This window comes from Botryllus schlosseri, chromosome 8, assembly GCF_051294905.1.
Source record: "Botryllus schlosseri isolate E-star chromosome 8, Bs_hap1, whole genome shotgun sequence".
Classification (NCBI taxonomy): domain Eukaryota; kingdom Metazoa; phylum Chordata; class Ascidiacea; order Stolidobranchia; family Styelidae; genus Botryllus; species Botryllus schlosseri.
Genome location: NC_137243.1, coordinates 14,312,606 through 14,333,962, shown reverse-complemented (window position 1 = coordinate 14,333,962; position 21,357 = coordinate 14,312,606). Strand labels below are relative to the sequence as shown.

Sequence of the window (21,357 nt, the reverse complement as noted above, 5' to 3'; positions counted from 1 at the left end):
ACATTGAATTATACCCCAGGATATAGGTATTTTTTCGCGTACTTCCAATTCGCTACTTCCACTTGATTAGAAATGCATGGCAATGCTTCTGCTTGAAAAAATATATTCATATTGAGATGAACCCAAAATATGGCATACAAAGAAAAATGAAGTATTGTAGGTCTAGTTTGTGCCTAAAAACGATCATAATACACATCTAACTACACATTTGCCTATCAGTGTGACGTCTGCTATTCCAGTTCAGAAATGCGAAGCTTCGCCTTGGAAAGCGTCATCGTGTTGTTCGGTGGAAACAGCGTATTACCAACTGCTCGATTACTAGGGCAAGTTTTTGTTGCAGTCAAATCCGTGGAATCACATAAGTTGCAGTAAAGTTGCATTTATTTTTCACAAAAGTTGCACTAAAAAGTTGCCATTACAGACAAGTTCCTTGAAAGTATTAGGGTATGAGATACTCGAAACGATCCGTATCCAAGGGACTGTAGCAAAACTCAATGTTGGCGGCTTCAACTAAATCAATAGCCTGAAAAAAATGACCCAGTGAAAATATAATTTTTGGCGGTCTAGCCTGAATGTACGTCAAATTTGAACGACAGTGAAATAATCAAGCGATGTATTTACATATAGTGTCAAATATTTCAAGTAGAATGTTTGTTGGATGAAAATGCGAATGAAATTGCAAAAAGTTTCATAAAGAATCGATTAACTTCCCAAAAGTTTCATGAAAAAAGAAACTGAGAAAAGTTGCAAAAAGTTGGGGTGTAAGATTCCTCCAAACAGCTGAAAACACCATACTACAAAACTTGTGAGTATTCAGGAAGCTGTAAAAAAAGTTGCAAAAGTTGCAAAAACTTGCCCTAAATTACTAATGAGCGTATAAATTGAAGATAGAATTGGCATTTCAGAAGGACTGGGTTTCGATTTGGAAACCAATCTTCCCTGCGTAAGCCACTGATCACGAGCCCTCGCAGTCCCAATTCGACCACTGATCGGGCGTAATTACCTGTAACTAATGATGGCCAAGACGGGCGTATCAACACAAATCATATGCATGAGTCGAGTGTGTGTCTTGAGTCTTGACCTCCTGGATACCTACGAGACTTGCCCGGGGAACCAATATTGTACCATGGAACACCCGATAATAACATCTGAGTGTAGTGACCTCGTTCTGCCCTATTCAATCGCCTTCATGTTGCGTCACACAGGGCTATCCGGCTCGCGTCGTCCAGTGGCTGCCAAGGATAATTCGAGAGCGGCTTCTGATCGCTCGGTGCGAGAGAAGAGCCGACCTTCGAGCGCGTCGTCTTCGTCTGGAGCGGCAGGCGGCAAATCGAATCCCGCAAAGACGTCCTTATCCTACCAGAAAAGGAAAGACTCGGGTAACGCATCGTTTCTAGTCCACCATTGGCGGTCAAAGTAGATAGCGCTGCTACGCAGTAGAAGTAGAAAGTGGTCTTAGGATAGGCTTGCATCGCCTTTATGAGTGAAAATGCCGTGGCAACTGAGCGGAAGAGCCCCTGTAGCACGTAACTGAATGTATTTATAAAATTGCACATCTTTGGGTGTCATAGTCACTAAGACGCAGCCTGCAATTTCGAAATTGGCCAATGGTCACCTCTGATTAACTGTCCCCTCGGCTGAATCTACCTTCTGGAACTTCTATACTTGAGCAGTTTTTAAATATGTCGGAAATTGCTATTTCAACTTGTGACTGTGTCGAAATTTACGGTGTTAATCCTGCTGGTGCTTTAACGCTGATTAGTTTGGTATTGGTAGCGATATCGTTATTATTAACGATACACTATATTCCAGGATCACTCAGCGCCCGAGGTAGGGCAGACGACAAAGCCAACTTGGAAGCGAAAATTAAAGATCTCTTGCATTCGTCTAAGAGCAAAGATTCGGAAATAAAGTCTGTATCGATTATTTCGTAAAGGTTACGGCGGGCGACTCTTTATCGTTCTGCGTTTGTTAGGTCACTACGGGATCAAGTCGAGAACATGAGTCACGTGATCAAGCAACTTCAAGTCGCCGATTCTAACGACGAAGTTTCCAGTATCGCGTCCGAAAATACCAGTGGTGCATCTGAGGTGAGTAGCGGTTTACTCGAAATGACCAATGACACTACACATAGAATAGATGCAATTTCCGTACTGCATACTGCTTTATCTCACGACACTGATGCAGATATTTGATTCACTGGCGCACCCAAATTTTAAACTCGTCACGTAGTGGACGGTCATCGCGCGGTGGTTTATTTGTTTTCGCACCTTTCAATTTTTCATGGTCTGGTTATCAGAGATGAAAATATGGAAAATCAGCCCAGGCACCGAATTTGCAAAGTCGATAGTCATTTGTGCTGGAGGGATCTTGAGTAATAGATCAGTGGTTGCCAACGTGGGCGATATCGCCTCCTGTGGCCGATTTTGAGAAAGAAGGAAGCAAAAATGCCAAGGGTGGCGATAGGGTGGGCGAAAATGTTAGAACGCCCAGTGAATAAATTTCCCGTTTATACGTCCTCTTTTTCCGACGCATGAACACGCGGCCGAAAATTTGTGTCGAGCTTGATAAGAGGGCGATGAGTCGACAGAGGTTGTGAACCACTGTAATAGATAGACCCACCACGGGTTCTAATCGGAGACGCGAACAATGGCTAATATTCTGAAGTGGCAATGAATATCATATTAATTGTCGCAAGGTGGCAGAATAGAGTAGCAATTGAGGCTGTCATAGTATAGATTACTAACCTACGGATAGATACGCAAGTCCCGTCGTTACGCTCCGGCAAGCAGTTACACTTGTTGCTGAGCAATCTAAAAGCAGCATAATTGGTGGAGTTATAGCTTGCGCCCCGAGGGCTGAAATATAATGAAACTGGTCCTAATCGAGAGCTACTGCCGCACTGATTCCGAAAATACAAATTAAAATCTTGTGGGGGATATATAACCACCTCAAAACAGCCCTCAAAATCTGAAAATCGGCATTGTTCCAACAATGGCACAACTGCAGCACGATGAACATAACAATGGCCATTTCGTCAAGCGATTGTTCAGAACAATGCCGATTTTCAGACATTGAGGGATGTTTTGACGTGGTTCCATTTCCCTAACAAGATTTTAATTTGTATTCTCAGAATCAGTGCGACAGTAGCTCTCGATTAAGACCAGTTTCATTAAATTTCACCCCTCGGGTCGCAAGTTATAACACCACCAATTATGCTGCTTTTAGATTGCTCAGCAATAAGTGTAACTGCTTGCCGGAGCGTAACGACGATACTTGCGTATCTATCCGTAGGTTAGTAATCTATAGTCATAGTAGCGCCACAATGGCGTACTTTGCTACAATGGAAGCCGTAATCTGAATATACGCATTTACACGTTTATTATTTCTGTCACCCTAGGTTCCGTCAGTGACCCGATCCGCGTCATCCATGGGAGACGCGACCTTGGACGAAGTTCAATCGTTGAAGGTAAGTCTTCGTATCGGATTCATTTAGCCTACCGGCGCGGCGCTTAACAGATGTGGTCAGAAACGTAGCACTGGTGCTTTTTTGCAGTACAGTGATAGGTTCAGCCTACATACAATGCTTACTCGAGTAATTATGACTTTACGCTACTTCTACTTGAAACTGTTTTTAGTTTGTCAGGGGAAACTAGGCCCAGAATACTTGCAATTAATTAACTTGGGAATCGCTGCCTCTGCTTGTACTTTAGAAATTTGCGGCGTTAGTACTTCTACTTAAGAACAAACGATGGTAACTAATAACGCTTTTGGCGCTATGTGATCATAAATTGATACCATCTTTTACATTGGAGACAGTGTTGCGTTGCGGTATGTATCCTTATCCAATGAGTTAGCTTGTCTCTTCTAAAGTGGGATAGCACGGGTTGTTTGCCTTGCTTTCGTGCGCTTTGATTACCTTACCTGACGTCAGCAACGTGATTTATGCTTGACAACGAGAGGGTGGGTCTTCTCGCCAACATGCAGCCTTCTGAAACGGAAATAGTCTCGTTGGTGATTTACCAGTGGGTCGTTTCATAGCATCTGATTTTGATGCGTTCTCTTCGTGGGTTAGTAAGCTTCGCGCGCGTTGACGGCGATTAGATTTCGGTCTGATGATTGATTTTATGAAAGACCTGGTCCATATAGACGGCACTGTAATGGGCAGACCTCTTACTGGATTACAGACTGCGTTTTTTTCCTCTGGCCCCAAACGTCCGCTGCCGCTGAGGTCAGATTAAAAATTGGAAGCCCGGAAATGTACCTTCCCAAATTATAGTTACGGTTGATGCTAGTATTTTCACTGCCCGCTTGGAAATGGTCTAAAAACGCTTGGATAGAAGAGGAAGTAAACGCGCATCGTTTGAACAGAAGTGGGTATTTAGCGGAAAAGTCAGTGTTGACAGAAAAACGGTACGCCGTTTAAAGTGATGATATCTGGAAGTACAATTTCGCTGAAAATTTCGCCCTTTCGCGGATTAGATATCAGTGCCCACTTGAAAATACACTCGACAACGGCGCTAAACGGAACCAATTTCACTGTGTCGGTCATGTGTCTGAAAACGCGATTATTCATTGGTCGACTGTGGCGTTACCGTTGAGAAAGGTGTCGGGTAATTTGTTGACGCGTCTGCTTGCATGGGTCGACTGTAAACAGTCTTATGTCGCTTAGACACGTTAGGCGCCGGTTTCGCGGTGGCTAGGAATGCGCGCCCGCCATGGAATTGTCGCGACTTTATGTGTTACGCTTGAAAAGCGATGTGTTAAATGCAGAGGCAGTCATAACGAAGTAGTTCTACTTTTCTGGAATACTCAAGTTGGATTTGTTGAAATTGGCATGGTTTTAGAATACTTCATCAATTTTGAGTTTTTTTTGACAAATCTAGGCCTAGAATACATACTTCCACTTGTAATCGAGGCTAGAATCGAATTTGTGATATCGCTTCAACAAATCAATGTAGTGTACGAATATAAGTGCGTTTGAAGGAACGCATAAACGGCATGTCCCTAGATATATTAGAACACGAGCATCGCGTTCGGTGAAAAGCTCACCCTTCACTCATCCACTGAAGCTCGATCGATGCTAAGCAATCAAAGGCCAAAATATTCTGCCATTGGCAGCATCCGTTCGGGATAATCCCGTTTGCGCGAAAAATTAACGAGACGACAGATTTAGCGTCGTTAGAAGATCCGTTCACACTTTCATTTGTGTGCCTTGGAGTCGGGTTTTATCAGAATACACCCGCCAAGGCTGTGTCAACAAAAGGAGTCCGTGTACCATCAGAAAATACCATCTAAAGATAGTACATTGAACGCTCTCTTATTCGGAATGTCCTGCTGGTGACGTCATATCTTGTGATACGATTGTTGATGTACAATGTTATTTTGAATTCTCTAGTAGTTGCTGACGATTACCCCTGAAGAGTGTCAGCCGAAAATATTCGGATTCACTTCAATATGAATACACTATTCGATTGCTCTTCTGATATCAATTTTATCGGCAAAGCTAGGCCGAGAATACTTCAGTTAAATAGTATTTTTTGCTTCCTTCGAAACCGCTGCTTCCACGAGTAGAAATTTATGACGTCATCTCTACCTTCAGTTCGCTACTACGCTTTTTCGCCCAAACTGGGCCTAGAATACCTATTATTTTACTTACTTGGAGACGGCTACTTTCTGGCTACTTTGACCACCGATAGCATGTCGCATACCAGCTATTATACTTCTACTTGAGCGCCAACCAACGATGACTGCTTTCACCGCCTCTGTACTTAATGTCACATGTCGTAGATTTATGGGGTCCATATGTGGCGCACCGGTCCCGCTGGCGATCGTAAACGGTAACTAGCGCTCGGGAAAATATCGATATACGTATCAATAAAAAGTCGCTACGACGTAGCTGCGGACGTGCAATCTGTGGGAAAAAGCGTTGTGTGTATACGCGATCCGTCGAATCTAGTAGATTTACGGGTTCCGTGCCAGTCGCCGGGTACTCGTATATCCTAATTAGCGTGACGTTGATAAGCAATCAAACGCAGGAGAATCGTAACAGCGACGACGCTAATAGAGATTGAATATTGTTACGTCACACGCGCGGATGATACATGGCTGTGGCTACTGTGAGGTCCATTGTGCGCAGAGTTTAATTCGCATTGTGTAGTGTAGTGTCCATCGGGTCTTTAGATGCCGATGGCGATAACCACAGGAGTTTTTTGACTTCTCTATATTTGTTTGTATTGACCTCCTTCGCTTGTCATTTTATCGTAAATTTGATCGATTGAAAAATTGAAATAGAATTTGTTGAGATTTAAATGTATTTAGAATGTAGTTGAGGGCGTAAGTCGGCAACCCACATTTCCATCCATATACCCGTAGAATGCAATACATATTACCAACAAACAACAACATACCGGGCACTAAACCGAATGGTGTTGAGATCGGTATATATTCCGTTTCTGATCATGGGGTATTGGATTTGTTGTTACACGCACCTAAAAATAAATCGACCCAAATAAACTAAACTACTGGTAAGTTGAGGACATTAGCCTCGCTAACTCCAGCCAGGCTGCAACTGATATGATATTAGCGTTGAAATAGCGACACAACAACAGTGTGGAAAGTGACGTCATAGACATACGGTGATGTCTGTACACGCCGCGTTAGGAATCGTTTCGACTGCAGGTGTCATGGTATTTTACGCTATTATCTAGGCCTCTAGGGTTATCATACGTCCTCCTTTCGGAGGATTTGTCCTCCTTCGTCGGGTTTTTGAAAATGTCCCCCGAGGACGCCTGAATGTCCTCATATTTTGAAGTTCGTCCTCCTTTGCAGCTTTTACAGCTACCAGAAAGGACGGGAAATAGGTAATACGGACGTAGTTTTTTTAGTCAATTCAACAAAATTTCCAGTAAACATTCCAAATCGGCAGTTTTCAGTTTCGATTAAGTAACTTTTACGATTTGACCTCCTTTCCCGGTTCCAAAATATGGCAACCCTACTGCTACTATTATCGAGAAAATGACGAAATTTTATTGACCTTGTGATGTAAACACTAAGATTTTCATTGGCCTTTCATGGACAGTAGACACCTTAAAACAAGTCCGCGGACCCACAGGGGGATCATGGGCCCAAGTTTAAGAACCCCTGGATTACGTCGTTTTCAAGTAGTCAAATGCGTTACGGATTACTCCATGCGGTTGAAAATGTGTATGATGACGTGTAAAGGGCGGTGGGTGAAATAGCGGAGTGTAAGTGTCATGGCGAAATTTCGAATCGGTAATGTTTTGCTGCTGTGCGTTGCGCACGGGCCGAGTATTTTCCCCGAAATGGATTGCGGTGTCTCGGCGTCCTTTTCCTTTTGAAGTCGCGTGTTTCGCTACCTCGTAGTAAACACGGATTGCAACGCATCGTTGGGGCCCGAGACGGCTACGTTCAAAAACATAAGCAGTGGTTCGTATTTGCGAAAACTCGATTGTTGTTTTTGCAACGTCGATACCGCGAATAGATTTTAGGTTAAAAGACAATGTCGCTTATGCTAATCCCGGCGCTTGAATTAGTTAATTCGATGTATCTGACGTCATTTAGGATTGAAACTATTGTGGACATGATACGAATTGGGCGGTCGGTGATTGGTATTTGTTTCCCCTTATTGTGGGAGAAATGAGGCGCAAGGGGTGAGATCGGCGTGTGAATATTTCGAGGTTCGGGCGACGCTCGCCTAAAATCGGGGCGAAAATACTGCCGCCTCCACTTGCGGCTGATGTCACAAACCGATGTTATGGTCTTGGGCGTATAAAGGGAATTTGGTGAGCTTGGATTGGAGAAAGGTTTTGTCAGCATCGTATTCAGAGTTTAACTGTCAATTCGCTGCAGTTAATTTTGAAATTGCCACTGCAAGATGCGCCTTCGCGACTAATATCCAGCCGCCGTGATGCAGGGTTATTTCACCCGGTCGCTATATGACAGTGTCACTTGTAAAGTGATGCAAACCTATTCTAAACTACTTTCTACTGGAAAACTCTTGCGTACTGAACTACAACGGCTTCAGCAAGTAGTTCACGCAGGCAAAATCTACTCGAATACTCCAAAAAGTGAAGGTACTTCGTTTTTGACCACCTCTGCTTGTGAAAATGTCATCTTGGTTATCGATACACTCATGAAGTCTTTGCGTTACATCATGAAGTCTCGATTCCCGTGTTTTGGTCGTCTGCCTTTCTGGCGAATATTTTGATGGATGGTTTGTTAGATGTCGCGATAAGCACAGACCGATCTTTGGTACATAAACACGCGTCCCGCGCGCATTCAATGGAAGAGTTTACCGCGCGATCGACTGGCCAGTTTTTGACTTGTAAACGCGCCATCGAGTGCCGAAACCGGCGTATACCGGATATCGAAAGTGGGCTGCCGTAATTGGCCTATATTCGGGTGGAATGCAGACGGGGGTCGCCTTTAATCGGACGGATCTCGGTCGTTTGTCTTCGTGCGTCCAGACGCAGTGGGGCGCTGTTTGGTGTATCGCTGTTGCGGATGTTTGACGCATTCCACAATCATCCAGTTGAGATTGGCTATCGTGATTTTTGGTTCCACCAAGTTTGACATCGACTACTTGGTGGTTTTGAATTCAGACATTCTTGACAGTAAAACTTGGACTAACGTAGATTAGAATTTAGGCGTCTTCCACTGCTACTTCACAGTAAAACCAAACTTGGACCGGAGTACTTAATTTACCTACTTCGAAATTGCTACGTCCACTTTACTTGATTAAAAAAATATGACGTTACTGGCTTACTGCTATACGCGAGCACCAACGATGGCTATTTTTACCACATGCATACAAACGGTCCGTCCCGTGTTTTCGCGCATCGCGCGCTATTTCCACGAACACATCTGTCACATCGCCATGAAACACTGTTGAAGATACTTGATTACATACACCGTAAGCCTTACAAGCTACTCACACTCACCCCTATACACGACAACCAATCATCGCCCACTTCAGCCGCACCTCCGGTCAAAAGGGTTGCCAGTTACCGCGGGATAAAGACAATCGCAGTGCCAGAATATATCGCGATTCCCTGATTCACGATGTCATCTGTCTCGAGTTTACGCCACAGTGCCGTGGAGTGTTTGAGCTGGCTCTTACTTAACGACTCAACAGCACTCCAAGCCAAGGCATTCGCCACACAGCTGAATACGTGATCCTTGTTTATCTTTCGGAGATGGCCTGTCGAGTGGCGATGCTCGGAACGGAGGTATCTGCCCGATGCGTTCTCTTGGAAGACAGGTTCCCGCCGTTTTTCAAATGAGTATGAGAGCGCGGTCTTCAAGTAGGCAAACAGATGCTTTATTAATTAAGTGGTGTGTGCGATAAGGCATTGCTCTATTTTCAAGTTACTCGACCCTTTACGGCTTTTTATGCAAACGACTCTTGAATGTATTGGGCGCGTGGACACTACTTTGCAGTCTCTATATATAAATCGTCGGTTTTGATATCTTTCGTATCTAGACAGTCAATTTTGGTGCAGTTGGGTGGTCTGCTTTGAGGTGTGCGACGTGCCTGTCGTGCGCAGATGCTGCTATCGTATCGTCCATCTTCGTTGAACTGTGACATCATAACTCACGGATATCGTGGTTGTCTTTTTTGTAATATTTTGCAGAATTAAGATTGCAGCATTGCGATTGGTGTATTCCCATGTTCCATACAAGCTCGATAGTTTGATATATCTCCGACGCAAGTGTTTGATACCGACTCTTTGATATCTTGAGTTATCTTCAGTACCATCATCTAACCGCCCTCTATTGGCAGACTTTATTTTAGCTGGGATTGGATTGCCTTTATTCACTGCAATCATTCATCCAGCAATCCAAGATAAGATTCAGAATCTGATAAATCACATAGCTATTATAATCTTTCACCCTGCAATTCGAGATAAGATTTGCAATCTGTTCAATAATATAGCTATTATAAAGTTTTGATCATGTATGATGGTTATTTGTCTATTGTTACATGCTTTGTAATCTTGTAATGGTCATCAACATTGAAGCCCAAGTAGGCTCAACACTTGAAGCGATGTCATTAACCGAGGCATTTTTGTGCCTCACTGTATGCAATATTCATAGAATGAATTTCGTGCCACTTCATATGCGCGCGGGCAAGCACACGGGTAGAAGATAGGTGTATTCATAAGATTTCCACTATAACGTGGAGTGGGGTATAAATCCCGTAAACAGCACTTTTCGGTCCCAAATTGTACTTTCGTACCCGTTCCGATGGACTTAAAACGGATCTAATACACCAACCCTTATGGAGATATATCCTAGGGCTTTAGTGCGGCCTGTTTACGGGCACCGCCTTTTCGGGATTTCTTGGGGTGGTGCTTAAAAACGTAATCCATTACACCCCTTGGATATATCCCCATAAGAATATGTGCATATCACTCATTTTCACATTGTAAGGACGTGGAAGCACAATTTGGTACTTGGCTGTGCCGTTGACCTGATTTACACCCTACGCTAGAGTGAAAATCGGCAAGATACAAGATTTTCGTTTACAGTGTTACGTTACAGTCTTTGTGTGTTCACTGTTCAGTGTTCATATTATACCAAGCTATGAGGCAGCAGTACCGAACTATACAGGGTCATTGTCTCCCATATTAGAACGTGAGGTATGTCGGCTCTGGTTTTTATCACCAGGTTTTTTCATACACGCGAACGTGTTTTCCTTCGTGCCAGGGCTTTGCGCCCGTCTATTCTGGTCGTCTTTAAATCATTCACGATACCACAGACATTGAAGATGGTTGTGGTTGTACTTTACGAGACGCCGTAACACAGGTACCAGCACCGCGCTTTATTTTCGCGGTCTGTTTATTATCGAAGCAATAATGATCAAGATAGGTCGTGTGTTTTCGTCGAAATGCCTTAACAAAGTATGATGAAGCGTTATGATACTGCGCTGCTCTGCTCGGCTTTGCATTCTTATTGGTTGTGGAGATTTCGCGGCTTCTTTTGATGTGGGAACGCTTCGCGGTATCGGTCGCAGCAATTTTCTGGCTATTATGAAATTCCGAATCGCGCTACGCTTATTACAATAGCCCAAAATATATATCGGCGCCCATATCTGCCTTCGTGAAAATATCGGTATCGGCCATGATTATGACGTCATCACATCCTCTACCGTGGTCGCAGATCATCATTGATGTCTTGCATCCCTTGCCCTATGCATCGCAAGTTGTTGCTACTGTAACCTTTGGATTCTATCGCTCCATCGCTATGAACCATTATGCGAAGGTCTGTCAGGCCAGCACAGACTCGGTAATTATGGAGGCTGATTTGAGGCTACTGCCACGGGAGCTCCCGATAAGCCAAAGCATTGCTTCGTTGACATCATGCTGTCCCGCTGTTTAAACTTTCAAGGCCGGGATTATTAACCTGGGGCCGTGGACTAGTTTTAAGGGGTCCATGCAAGCCCATGTTGAATGTACAGTACAACTGTATGTTATAAAACTACAGTGTACTGATCTGTCAATCTGACTATGGCAATGTGGTGCTTTCGATTGATGTGTAGAAATTATTCACTGTTTTCAGTTCGGGACTGATATATGAAGGCCACGGGGGTTCACTTATTTATGAAAGTTGTGTTTTTCCACCTACCATCCAACGTAGGCTCTTCTTTTTTCTCCTGTACTGGTGTTATTGTGAAGATATCAAGTTGATATGGAATGTATTTTTCAAATTACCATCACTAATTATAAGCTGTACTTGAAATATGTCACGTTTTCATAAGGGCAGAAAATATCAGTTTATTGCCAAAAATCTATTATAGCGTTCGCACTACTTATTACCATTGTTTGTCTCGCAATATACCTCCTCGTTATTACGCACGAGATTTCTGATAAAGGGTGCGACATTGTCGCCTCTGCCGCAATGACAATTTTACGGCGTTTCCGCTATTTTGCGTTGCGATTTGATTTGCGAATACGGTCGATAATGGGCCGAAGATACGCACCATAACTGTGAAGGTATTTCTATACCTGCCATTAGTATTATGTTTCGTCCTTATCAGATATAATATTCACCGCGGTATGTGTGCATTGTGCGACGCTGTTTTTGGAACACTGCTTCAATTTGTAATGCTTTCCGATTATGTTATTACACTTGACGAGGCCAGCGTTGGCCTGTTTTGGCTGTTTTAGCTACTTGAATCTACGTTCCGTTACGTGCTATCAAGTTTCATTAGGCTTGTTTCGCGAAAATTATGAGGTCGTGCGTGCCTGGTGGCCTCTTAAGGCATTGCGAAACGGGCTTGTTTTGGACTTTGTGTTCTTAGGGAGAAATGTAAGCCGGAGTTCCGTACTACATGTTACGCGAATCGACGAATTAGCGCGTGTACTTGAGCTGCGTTGCATCGTATTTTCATCCCACTTAACCTTCGATAAGGATGCGCTCAAGTGGAGGGTTTCCATCGAACTTATTGGCTATATCGGTTACATTCTCTTGGTTGCGTAGCGGAAAACGAAACGGCCTGCCGTATGGATGCGGGATATAACTTGTTCGAAGCGCATTCCCCGAACCCGGCCCTGATTCGATAACTGCGGTAATTCGACACCTAGGCGGACCGTGTTCTAATTACGATTTCTTTAAAAAAACAGTCAGCAGTATTCCCAAAAAATAGCATACAGCTGACTTCGAAAATTAGCAATGATCAACGAGTTGGGGACGTGATGAATATGACGTCATACACGTGTCAGAACCCCGTCCGACTGCGATGATACGGGACCTGGTAAGAATTGACCTGTCGAAAATACAGATTCAAAATACGCGACTCGGCTCGGACACGGTGGTGGTCAGTAACGAACTCGGAGTACTCAAGTAGGTTGTGTGAGAAGGTGGTTTCGGTCTGCGATGGCTGAAATCGTAATATATTGTAATGTTGAGAAATAACCATTCATGTCATTTGTCGATCATGCCTTGCGTTATAAGTTGTCCAGGTAGTGTTTTTACGATGCACTCGGATGATATGTCCGCTTGTTTGTCCCGATTACTTGAGAGTCTTACCGAAAGTGGCCAAGTCGCATCATATACCAAAAAGTCAAGGTCATTTTCAGGCCATCATGTTATGCTGTCGAGGTCGTTGACATATGCAACCCATGTGCATTGTACAGCACATGTACACACAAACATGCATACGCCGTATCGCTGTTTTAATTTATGTTCAACCGCAAGGCAGTTGTTTTTGAGTAATCAGATGGCTCGTCTGATGCCCGCACTGAATGCCATGCCGATCTTCCTTATTCGCTGCGACATTTTGTGTTGACTGCGTTTTCCGCCGCTATCTCGTCACCCCGAATGCGAAGCGAAACAATACAATATTGTTCTATCGGCGCGGTTTTGTGTTATGCCGTGTTATCGCTTATGAAATGATGAAATAATGAACGCATTGTCCGAAGTGTGCGCGTGCATTTGGACATGCCGTTTGTTTGTTTACAGCGAGATTCGCGTCAACATAAACTTGTTTGAAAGTTGTTCATTTTTGTATGGGTTTCAAACATGTTCCAAGAAACTGATCAATTTTCTTTCCATCTTAGAATGATATATTACTCTTATAAACTTACACGCGTCAACATAAAGCTGTTTGAAATTAGTTCGTTTAGTACATGTTTCAAGAGTCTAATCGATATTGTTACCACTTTTGAAAAATTTGTAACTCTTATAAACTTACACTGGTGTGTCGGAAGTCCTCGCGATATCGGGACATGCTGATGTTGTTGCAAGTCACGGTCACGTGACTGGTTGTATATTGCCGCTTTCCTAGTTCTTAAACTTTCGATATTAAATTCATACGAGGTGAAATAACCATGTCATTATGACGCGGGATTTAGAATCCTGGCATTCGCCGCGTATTAGGTTACCTAAATGTTATTTGTGGGATTTCGCGCGTCTTGAAATATATGATGACTCGGCGCTATTTCGCCATTGTTACGGGGTCGGAAGATTACTTCCGTATATGGCGGGTGGTGTTGATCATAATATCTTAATCCCAGATGACGTTGACCAGTCCGCATTCCGCGGATATTTGTCGTTTCTACGACTCGTGCCGACCTACAAAGTTGCGGTTAGGGGTGGTGAGCTGGGTTTTCGTAAAATGATATCATCTGCAACTCACCGCGAAGCAATATTCGCGTGCTTCTCAATTTGTGACGTTGTCTGGGGGATGACGCTGCTGCGTTGATGTGTGGTTGTCGATAGTTTTTTTTTTTCATTCTGGAAGTCGTATGGATAGTTCAGTAGCCAAGTTAGGTTACGCTCACTTGCAGTACTTTCTTGAGTGGTTATGATTCTAAAATCTAGACTCTAAACTACTACTCAACAGACTTAGATTTTTTTAGGAAAGAGTAGGCCTAGAATAGTTACTTTTAGGATTCGTTACATCTACTTGTACCTGGTAGACATTTGCGTTGTTGCTTATACTTATACTTGAGTAGCAAGCCTACCGGGACTATTTTGATTACGGTACCTGTGTCTTTTATCTGCTGGGCACGCCGGTATAGAAACCGAGATGAGTGTGGATTTGGATCTGTATTTTAAAAAATCGTGGGATTATTTTTTTAGATTTTGGTTTGGGTTTGGATCTATTGGATTCACAATCACAATCTTCGATACACTGGATTTTGATTGTGACAGGGATTGAGTGTAATCATTATGCATTTCCATACGAAATTGCAAATTAATTTTAGTAATTTCGATTGTGACATCACTGAGATTCTGAATAGCATGCGAATTGCAAAATTCCGACAAATTCCGGACCAGGTTTGGATTTCAATATATCGACTCAGTCAGCTCCCGTAAATACGATAAGGATTGAGGCTTTGTGCTTAACAAATTATGTATATCCGAGCTTCTGTTGTCTTGCTTCTGCGAGCGGTACCTCGCGCGTGCGTGACGCTGTCACATTGTTCCCTTCGTGGCTCACTCGCGACAGTTTGTATTGTCGCTTTGAATCGTGGCCTCCTCTCCAATTTCAGCATCACATTACGCTGGCATTGGTATACTTTGATTTCGCCGCGGCATACTAATTACTAGCGCGGTCTGGGTCTGGGTGCCCGGTTTTGCCCAGCCCAAACGCTGGCGGTAAATGTAATTTAGCCGAGGCAGTATGCAGAACCGTGATAGGGCGGTGTTGGTGAATGTTTTGTCAGGGCGGTTTTACTGCCGCGATGCGTGACTTCGGCCATTTCGATTGCTTCTATCGGCCGTAAACTAATGTTAATAGCATTAGACACACCTTCGGCCGGTAATTGCGTCTGCCGGTGACAGGATTAATGATGCGGCCACGGAATGTATTGAGAGTGTGCGTGTTAGTGTGGCGGTTTCGTGTGATTTATAGATATTCTGTCGAGTCGAGCGCTTGATTTAGGACTTGCGTTATTTGGTGTTGTCTGGCAAGGGCCGGTTTACATTTCTAAGGCAAGCATGGTGCGTGGTGATCGTTCATTCAGGTTCTGTTATTTTGGTCCATTGTTGGATTGCCTGGATCGTAGGTTACTGATGTTAGACTTAGAACTAGGCATGGTGCGACCAGTGTGTCCATGCTATCGATTACGGTTACATGGTAAAAATAATCACGATTGATAACAATTCATTCATTTTTACTTTGTTCAAGCCTAACACATGTTTTAAGACAATATATAACCAATTAACCATAATAACGATGACATGAGGCTTCATCATGAAAGCGTGACGGCACTTTCCCATTACATAACAGCACGGCATAACCATTCCACAACTTTATAGCTGACAAATTGTCGTACTTACTACGCAGTACCAATTTTCGTTTTAGTTACGACCCATGCTAACATGATATAAGCTTGTGACTACCGGTAGACTCAAATACTGAGTGCATCCCTGATATTGCTAGATATTCAGGGATTTTCACGCCAATTGCAAGTACTCGCCGTGCAGGCGATGTAATGGAAATTGTTTTGCTGTGTGAGTTTACTGTAGTCACATACGAATCTACAACTAATCGATGGATATCCTAATTTCCTGCAGTTGATCGACTAAAATAGATATTCAAAAATGGGAAGGAAAACATGTGAAGAGTTGGGTATTCTATTAATAATTTTAAAATGTATTCGCGGCCGAAACCCAAAATCCTTCCACATGATTGGTATCGGTTTTGTTCATGGTTCTATTTTACGCTCCGTATCACTCGTCTATTAATTTAATATCTCGCCTAAATCCGATGGCTAGCAACCGTCGCAGCATACCGATCGCGTTCCTCGTATTTAACTGGAAATTTGTACAAATAAGAAGACTCGACCGCCGAACAATTACCGCCGCCATGGACCGCAACCAATAATGTGATCGTGACGGTTTTGAAGCGATGCGCTATTTACGGTTATATAGCCGGCCTCCTGCGTCGAGATTTTTAATTGGGTTTTATTAATCTACGAAATAAGTGCGGCGCTTACGCAAATCGAGTTAACCGCCGCGAAACGAGATGGTTCGGTTTTTCGTACGCGTGTGGCCGTTTGCAAGACAGGTCACGTGATTTCGTTGCGTCGTGCAGACTCCGGTAATAAATGACACGAATGCGCATTGTTGCAGCTTGCCGAGCGGTGTAACCACTTGAAACTGGCTTTGTTTCAGCAGACCAAACCGCTCGTGTTTCAGCCCCAGAGAGGCACACTTCCTGGCCGGGGGTTAGATTTTCAAGTGCCGCCTGGAATAGGCTAAAACCGCAGCGTCCGCCGATCGGGGACTGTCTTGTGTAGAATTTTGCATATCGTCGCAGTGGAATCAAAGTGACTTACGTCCATTTTACACATTTTGAGAAAATTGACTTTACGTAAAGTTTTCATCTTCTTTCAGCCATATATTGGCCCTGATTAGCTTTGAATTAATGAAACGAGCATAACCATAGCCAAGAAATAGCCAAAAAAGATTGAAAATGTTTCAAAAACTTGATTTTTTTCAAGTTTTGAAAATGAAGCTTCAACATTTGAAAACTGGACATAAGTCACTTTGATTCCACTGCGACGATATGCTCTCCGTTCTATTGTCTACCGATGTATGCGACTACACGGAGGCATATCTAGTGTTGCTTTTAGATCACATTATGGTCCACCTACTAATGCGGCAATCCTCGTGAGATTAATTGCAATGTTACTCAACCTGTATAGCTCGGGCCCCGCTACAAATTTCAACACAAATTTTGCGGTCCGGTCAATCTACAAAAATAAAAACTCACCCAAAAGTATAATGCATATAATAAATGTACGCAACTCGAAAGCAAATGTTGGAAACTTTGGTTTAATGATAAATTTACTGCCTTTTTGATGTTACACGTCTTTACAGCTTTTCTGTTTGCTAGGCTCTGTTGTACTGCAAACTGTCGTTAAATTGTGATGTTGAAAGTTAATGAAATTTGTTCGGGAAGTATTTTTAGCTTTCCTATGTAACAGATCTCAAACGAGTTGCAGTCTGCATTTAAACAGTTTGGGTACAACACTTGCAGCGTTCAGACGTACGCCGAGTCCCAGCTACACCATGAATTCAAATTCAAAATTTTATGTCCCTTTGCTACAGTTAATGTACATTGGACAGTCGTCAAACTTTTGGAATTTTGCAATTGAGATACAAAATCGCTACGTATTTGGCCGACCGCCTGAGAACCATTGACTTGATATATGTGCCAATTGTACGATTGTAGTGCTGCCGGCCGCGGGGCGAAAGCATCAATTCTTCTGGTCGCGCTCAGCGGTAATGCTGTTGTTGAGATTGCTCAAGGGTACCGCCCCAGAACAGTATTGTGCGAATCATTGGTGAAGCCTCGGGACAGGACAAGGTCGATAGGTCCTGCCCAAATACGCCGTATTATGCTCAATGGTATCCCGCGTAACCAGCGGACTTTACCCGACCTGTGAAATCGATATCCTTTCAAATTTCATCAATTCGCGTTATGTTCTCACAGTTTTTTGCCTCGCGTATCTCACGTATTGTAATTGGGAAGACCAAGACACGGGTATCCGAATACCGATTACCCATAATTCCATATCGAGATTCCATATTTCTGGAGCCGATGAACTCGTCGAAGGAGTGGTCGACTCCTGGCTTCCCTCATTGTGCCGACAATGTTGCACAGCTGTTTTCGTGATTGTTACGCGATGTAACGCAACACTTCGCGATTTATTTGATATCCAAACAATGTTACTCTCACTCGGATTGGCCCTTTCACAAAACGGAGCGTAGCGCCTGTCCCACGGAATTCGCGCAGTAGCGAGCGTGAGGCTGTCACGCAATCGTTGTAGATTAATTCTATTCGTAATTTTGTGGAGAGTATTCTGATGAAAGGATTATATTTTCTGAACGCCACCTTGTCCTGCTTGGATTTTGTGGAGTTGAAAGTAGTTTGTATCGCTTTACTGAGTGACATTGCCTTGAAAACTGACCGAAAGAGCCCATGTGTCACGATAAGTGACTATATTTTCAAAAATCGTACCCATTTGCTGGTGGTGTCATTGGTCATTTTGCGTTGATCGCGGAGATGCAGCCTGCAATTTCGAGAATGGCCAGCTCCGATTAACTATACGACCACTCGACGAAATCTACATTCTGAAACTACTTGCTGGACTGGAGTACTTTTAGGATCTTCGTTTTCTACTTCTACTTGAATTATTGTTGCGATGTCTTTGAAATTGCTACTTTCACTTGTGAATGAGTAGAAGGAAATACTTCTATTTCAGTATAGAAACCAGGGTTGTAATAACTCGGCCGTCGACACATTCTATGTTACTTATCCAAGTCTCGTACATCAGGGCCGATAATTGAAATATGGACCCGGAAAGTGTCTTTTATCTGTTGAATATACATGTTTAGAGTGAGAAAAATGAAAATAGTATGAATTTGAGGCCATCGATATCACTGAGGACTTTTACTGACCTAACTCTATGCTGAACAGTAGATACTATGACTTGGACTCGTACTTGAGTCTTAACACTATGGCTTGGACTCGACCCGTTGCTGCCTGACTTGGACTCGGAGGTTTACACACTATTCTCTGTCTCGGATATATACGGGTTCAAAACACTCAAGTATGTATTGTACACGTGTGCTAAATGCGATCTAAAATTAATCGTCATGGTCGTATGTCGTCAAGAGATGTTCTAGAATTCACGATGAACTTCATGTGATGTGTAATTATTCCATCGCTAGTCGATATTGTTTCTCCGCCTTTCTAAATCTATTGTCAGCCGCACTTGAGTTTGCAGATAATATTATGAGAAGGCTCTATCATTATCGCAAGGCGGCTAAACGACTTTGCAAATTCTCATTCAGGCTCTCCATTTGCGTTTTTAATTGTTAGTACCCACTGGATCAGTGAAGGTAAATGCTGACTAAAAAAAGGCCGCGTTGCCGTTTCGCGTTTGATCCTGTTTGCGCATTCCGTTCCGTTATGCAGAATAAAACGCGTTTGCGTCACAAGCCAGCTAATTAGTATTAAGCCTCTGGCCTATACCTGAATCCTGTAAACGTGACGGATGGTTTGAATATCTGACGCCCGACGTAATCCCCATTCGAAACTGCCGGCCAGAGGCGCTCATAGCAGGCATCGTTGGTACTCTAACAAACCTTGAGTACTCCGATAGTGTAGAAATACTTGGTTACGGACCACTAGGGCTGAGCACAATGATTCGGGTACTTGAACAGTTGGTTACTCGAGTTGGTTACTCAGTTGGGTACTCGAGAAGTCGTTCTAATGATTCGAGTAAAGAGGTATGAGTTCGAGCACTGAAATTATACACTCCTTGCCAGTAAGTGTTAATTTATCGACGAAAATTATGGTTTCGATAGTATTTTTCACTGTGGCAGCCTTGAAACCTCGACTGGACGTGAGCAGTATTCAAAACAAACAGTACACAGGGTTGTAACCAAAGGTCCTAAGGTTCCGAGTCCAAGTCAATCTCACTTTTTGATAGTTTTGTCACGAATCATGTCGATTCATTCTCAATTCCCCACCGAGTCAAGTCCTGGTCCAAGTCAGCAAGCAGAGGGTCGAGTCCGAGTCATAGTGTTTTGACTCGAGTCCGAGTCCAAGTCATTCTTTTCACTGTTCAGTTTTCAGTTCAATCCGGTTCGATCCACTTTTTTCAACTCTGCTCTAGTGGTATGTAATGTCTCTCATTCACAATATCGTAATTTTGATCAGTCCTAACAATTTTTGGCCATATTTTCCAAGTACCAGGACTGATACACGAATGCCAATAATGTGGTGACTTTACTATCCTTCGAAGCTAGAATGAAATGTCTGTCTTGGCCGTCCTAGTCTCGAAGTCACATGACTTGGTTCGAGTCATGCGCAATGACTCTATTACAAGTCGATTCAATACAAAAATTCACCCAAGTCGAGTCGTTTTACCATTACAACCCTGGTACAAAGATACGCACGTTACTAGAAATGACATATCTATCGACCCACAGCATTGTCACAAAGTGAAATGAAGCAAACGTGGTCGAAATAATGCCAATGTAGTATTTTTGTGGTCGCGTTGAAGGTATATATTTGAATAAGTGATAGTCGATTCAGTATCGAATGACTCCGGTTCTCGATTTTGTCCGGCCATATTGACCATGACCACCTCTGCCGCCTACATCGAACTCCATCACCTTGTGACTCCAACCTCACTGCACAAATCGGTTCCCACATCGCTTACTTAACCTTCGCGGTGTCAGAAGGGGTTTAACCCCGTGTGAGTGAGCCTCGGTATGGCCTGCGTCTTCTCCGATAGTGTGACGCTGAGATGTCAACATTAATCAAAACAATTCAAGGTTCAATGATCGCGATATCGAGTTGAGAGTCGGACAGGTGTTGTTCCGTGCGCGGTGTAGATATACGCTGGCAGCGATGAGATGTCATTTGTAGGTTTCGAGTGTGCTGATCCCTATAACGATTATTATAATTGATGGCGTACGCGTTGGTGTTTTGACAGCTTCGCGGTTGCCGGGATGGTTTTGGTTTGGTTTTCTTGCGTTCAGTAATCGAATACCGTATGAAACTCACGGCCTGGCCTTTTTGTTTGTAAATCCGTTTGCTCGACCCATTTGTGTCAGCCGCCCGATTTCGAATCTTATTAAAGCGTTGAAAGGCCTGCTGGGTTCTTGTTTGAGTGCCTGGGAACGGAGGGCGATAGGTTCGCATGTTGCAGCAGGCACGCGCGCAATGTTGAGGCACGATCTGTTTCTTAACCTATTGAACTTCATGGTCGAGGTGTTGGGTGATGATATACACTTACCGGATCTATTGGGAAGTATATCGCCTATTGCATCGGTTGTTCCTGTTTACCCGTTATACACAGGAAC

The 21,357-nt window shown here is 43.4% G+C and overlaps 1 protein-coding gene across 3 annotated transcripts in view; it reads left to right on the top strand.

The window, feature by feature from the left end:
* The window catches only part of LOC145444213 (DNA-directed RNA polymerase III subunit RPC2-like), a 153,907-nt gene that overhangs the window by 86,665 nt on the left and 45,885 nt on the right, over positions 1-21,357 (top strand). For 2 of the 3 annotated variants that reach the window (XM_080322150.1, XM_080322151.1), the window contains 4 exons: positions 1,206-1,379; positions 1,813-1,912; positions 1,976-2,090; positions 3,401-3,469. The exons of the other annotated variant lie outside the window; for it this stretch is intronic. In XM_080322150.1, the coding sequence (XP_080178276.1) occupies positions 1,206-1,379; positions 1,813-1,912; positions 1,976-2,090; positions 3,401-3,469 (458 nt within the window). The remainder of the gene's footprint in view (positions 1-1,205; positions 1,380-1,812; positions 1,913-1,975; positions 2,091-3,400; positions 3,470-21,357) is intronic. 3 annotated transcript variants of the gene reach the window in all.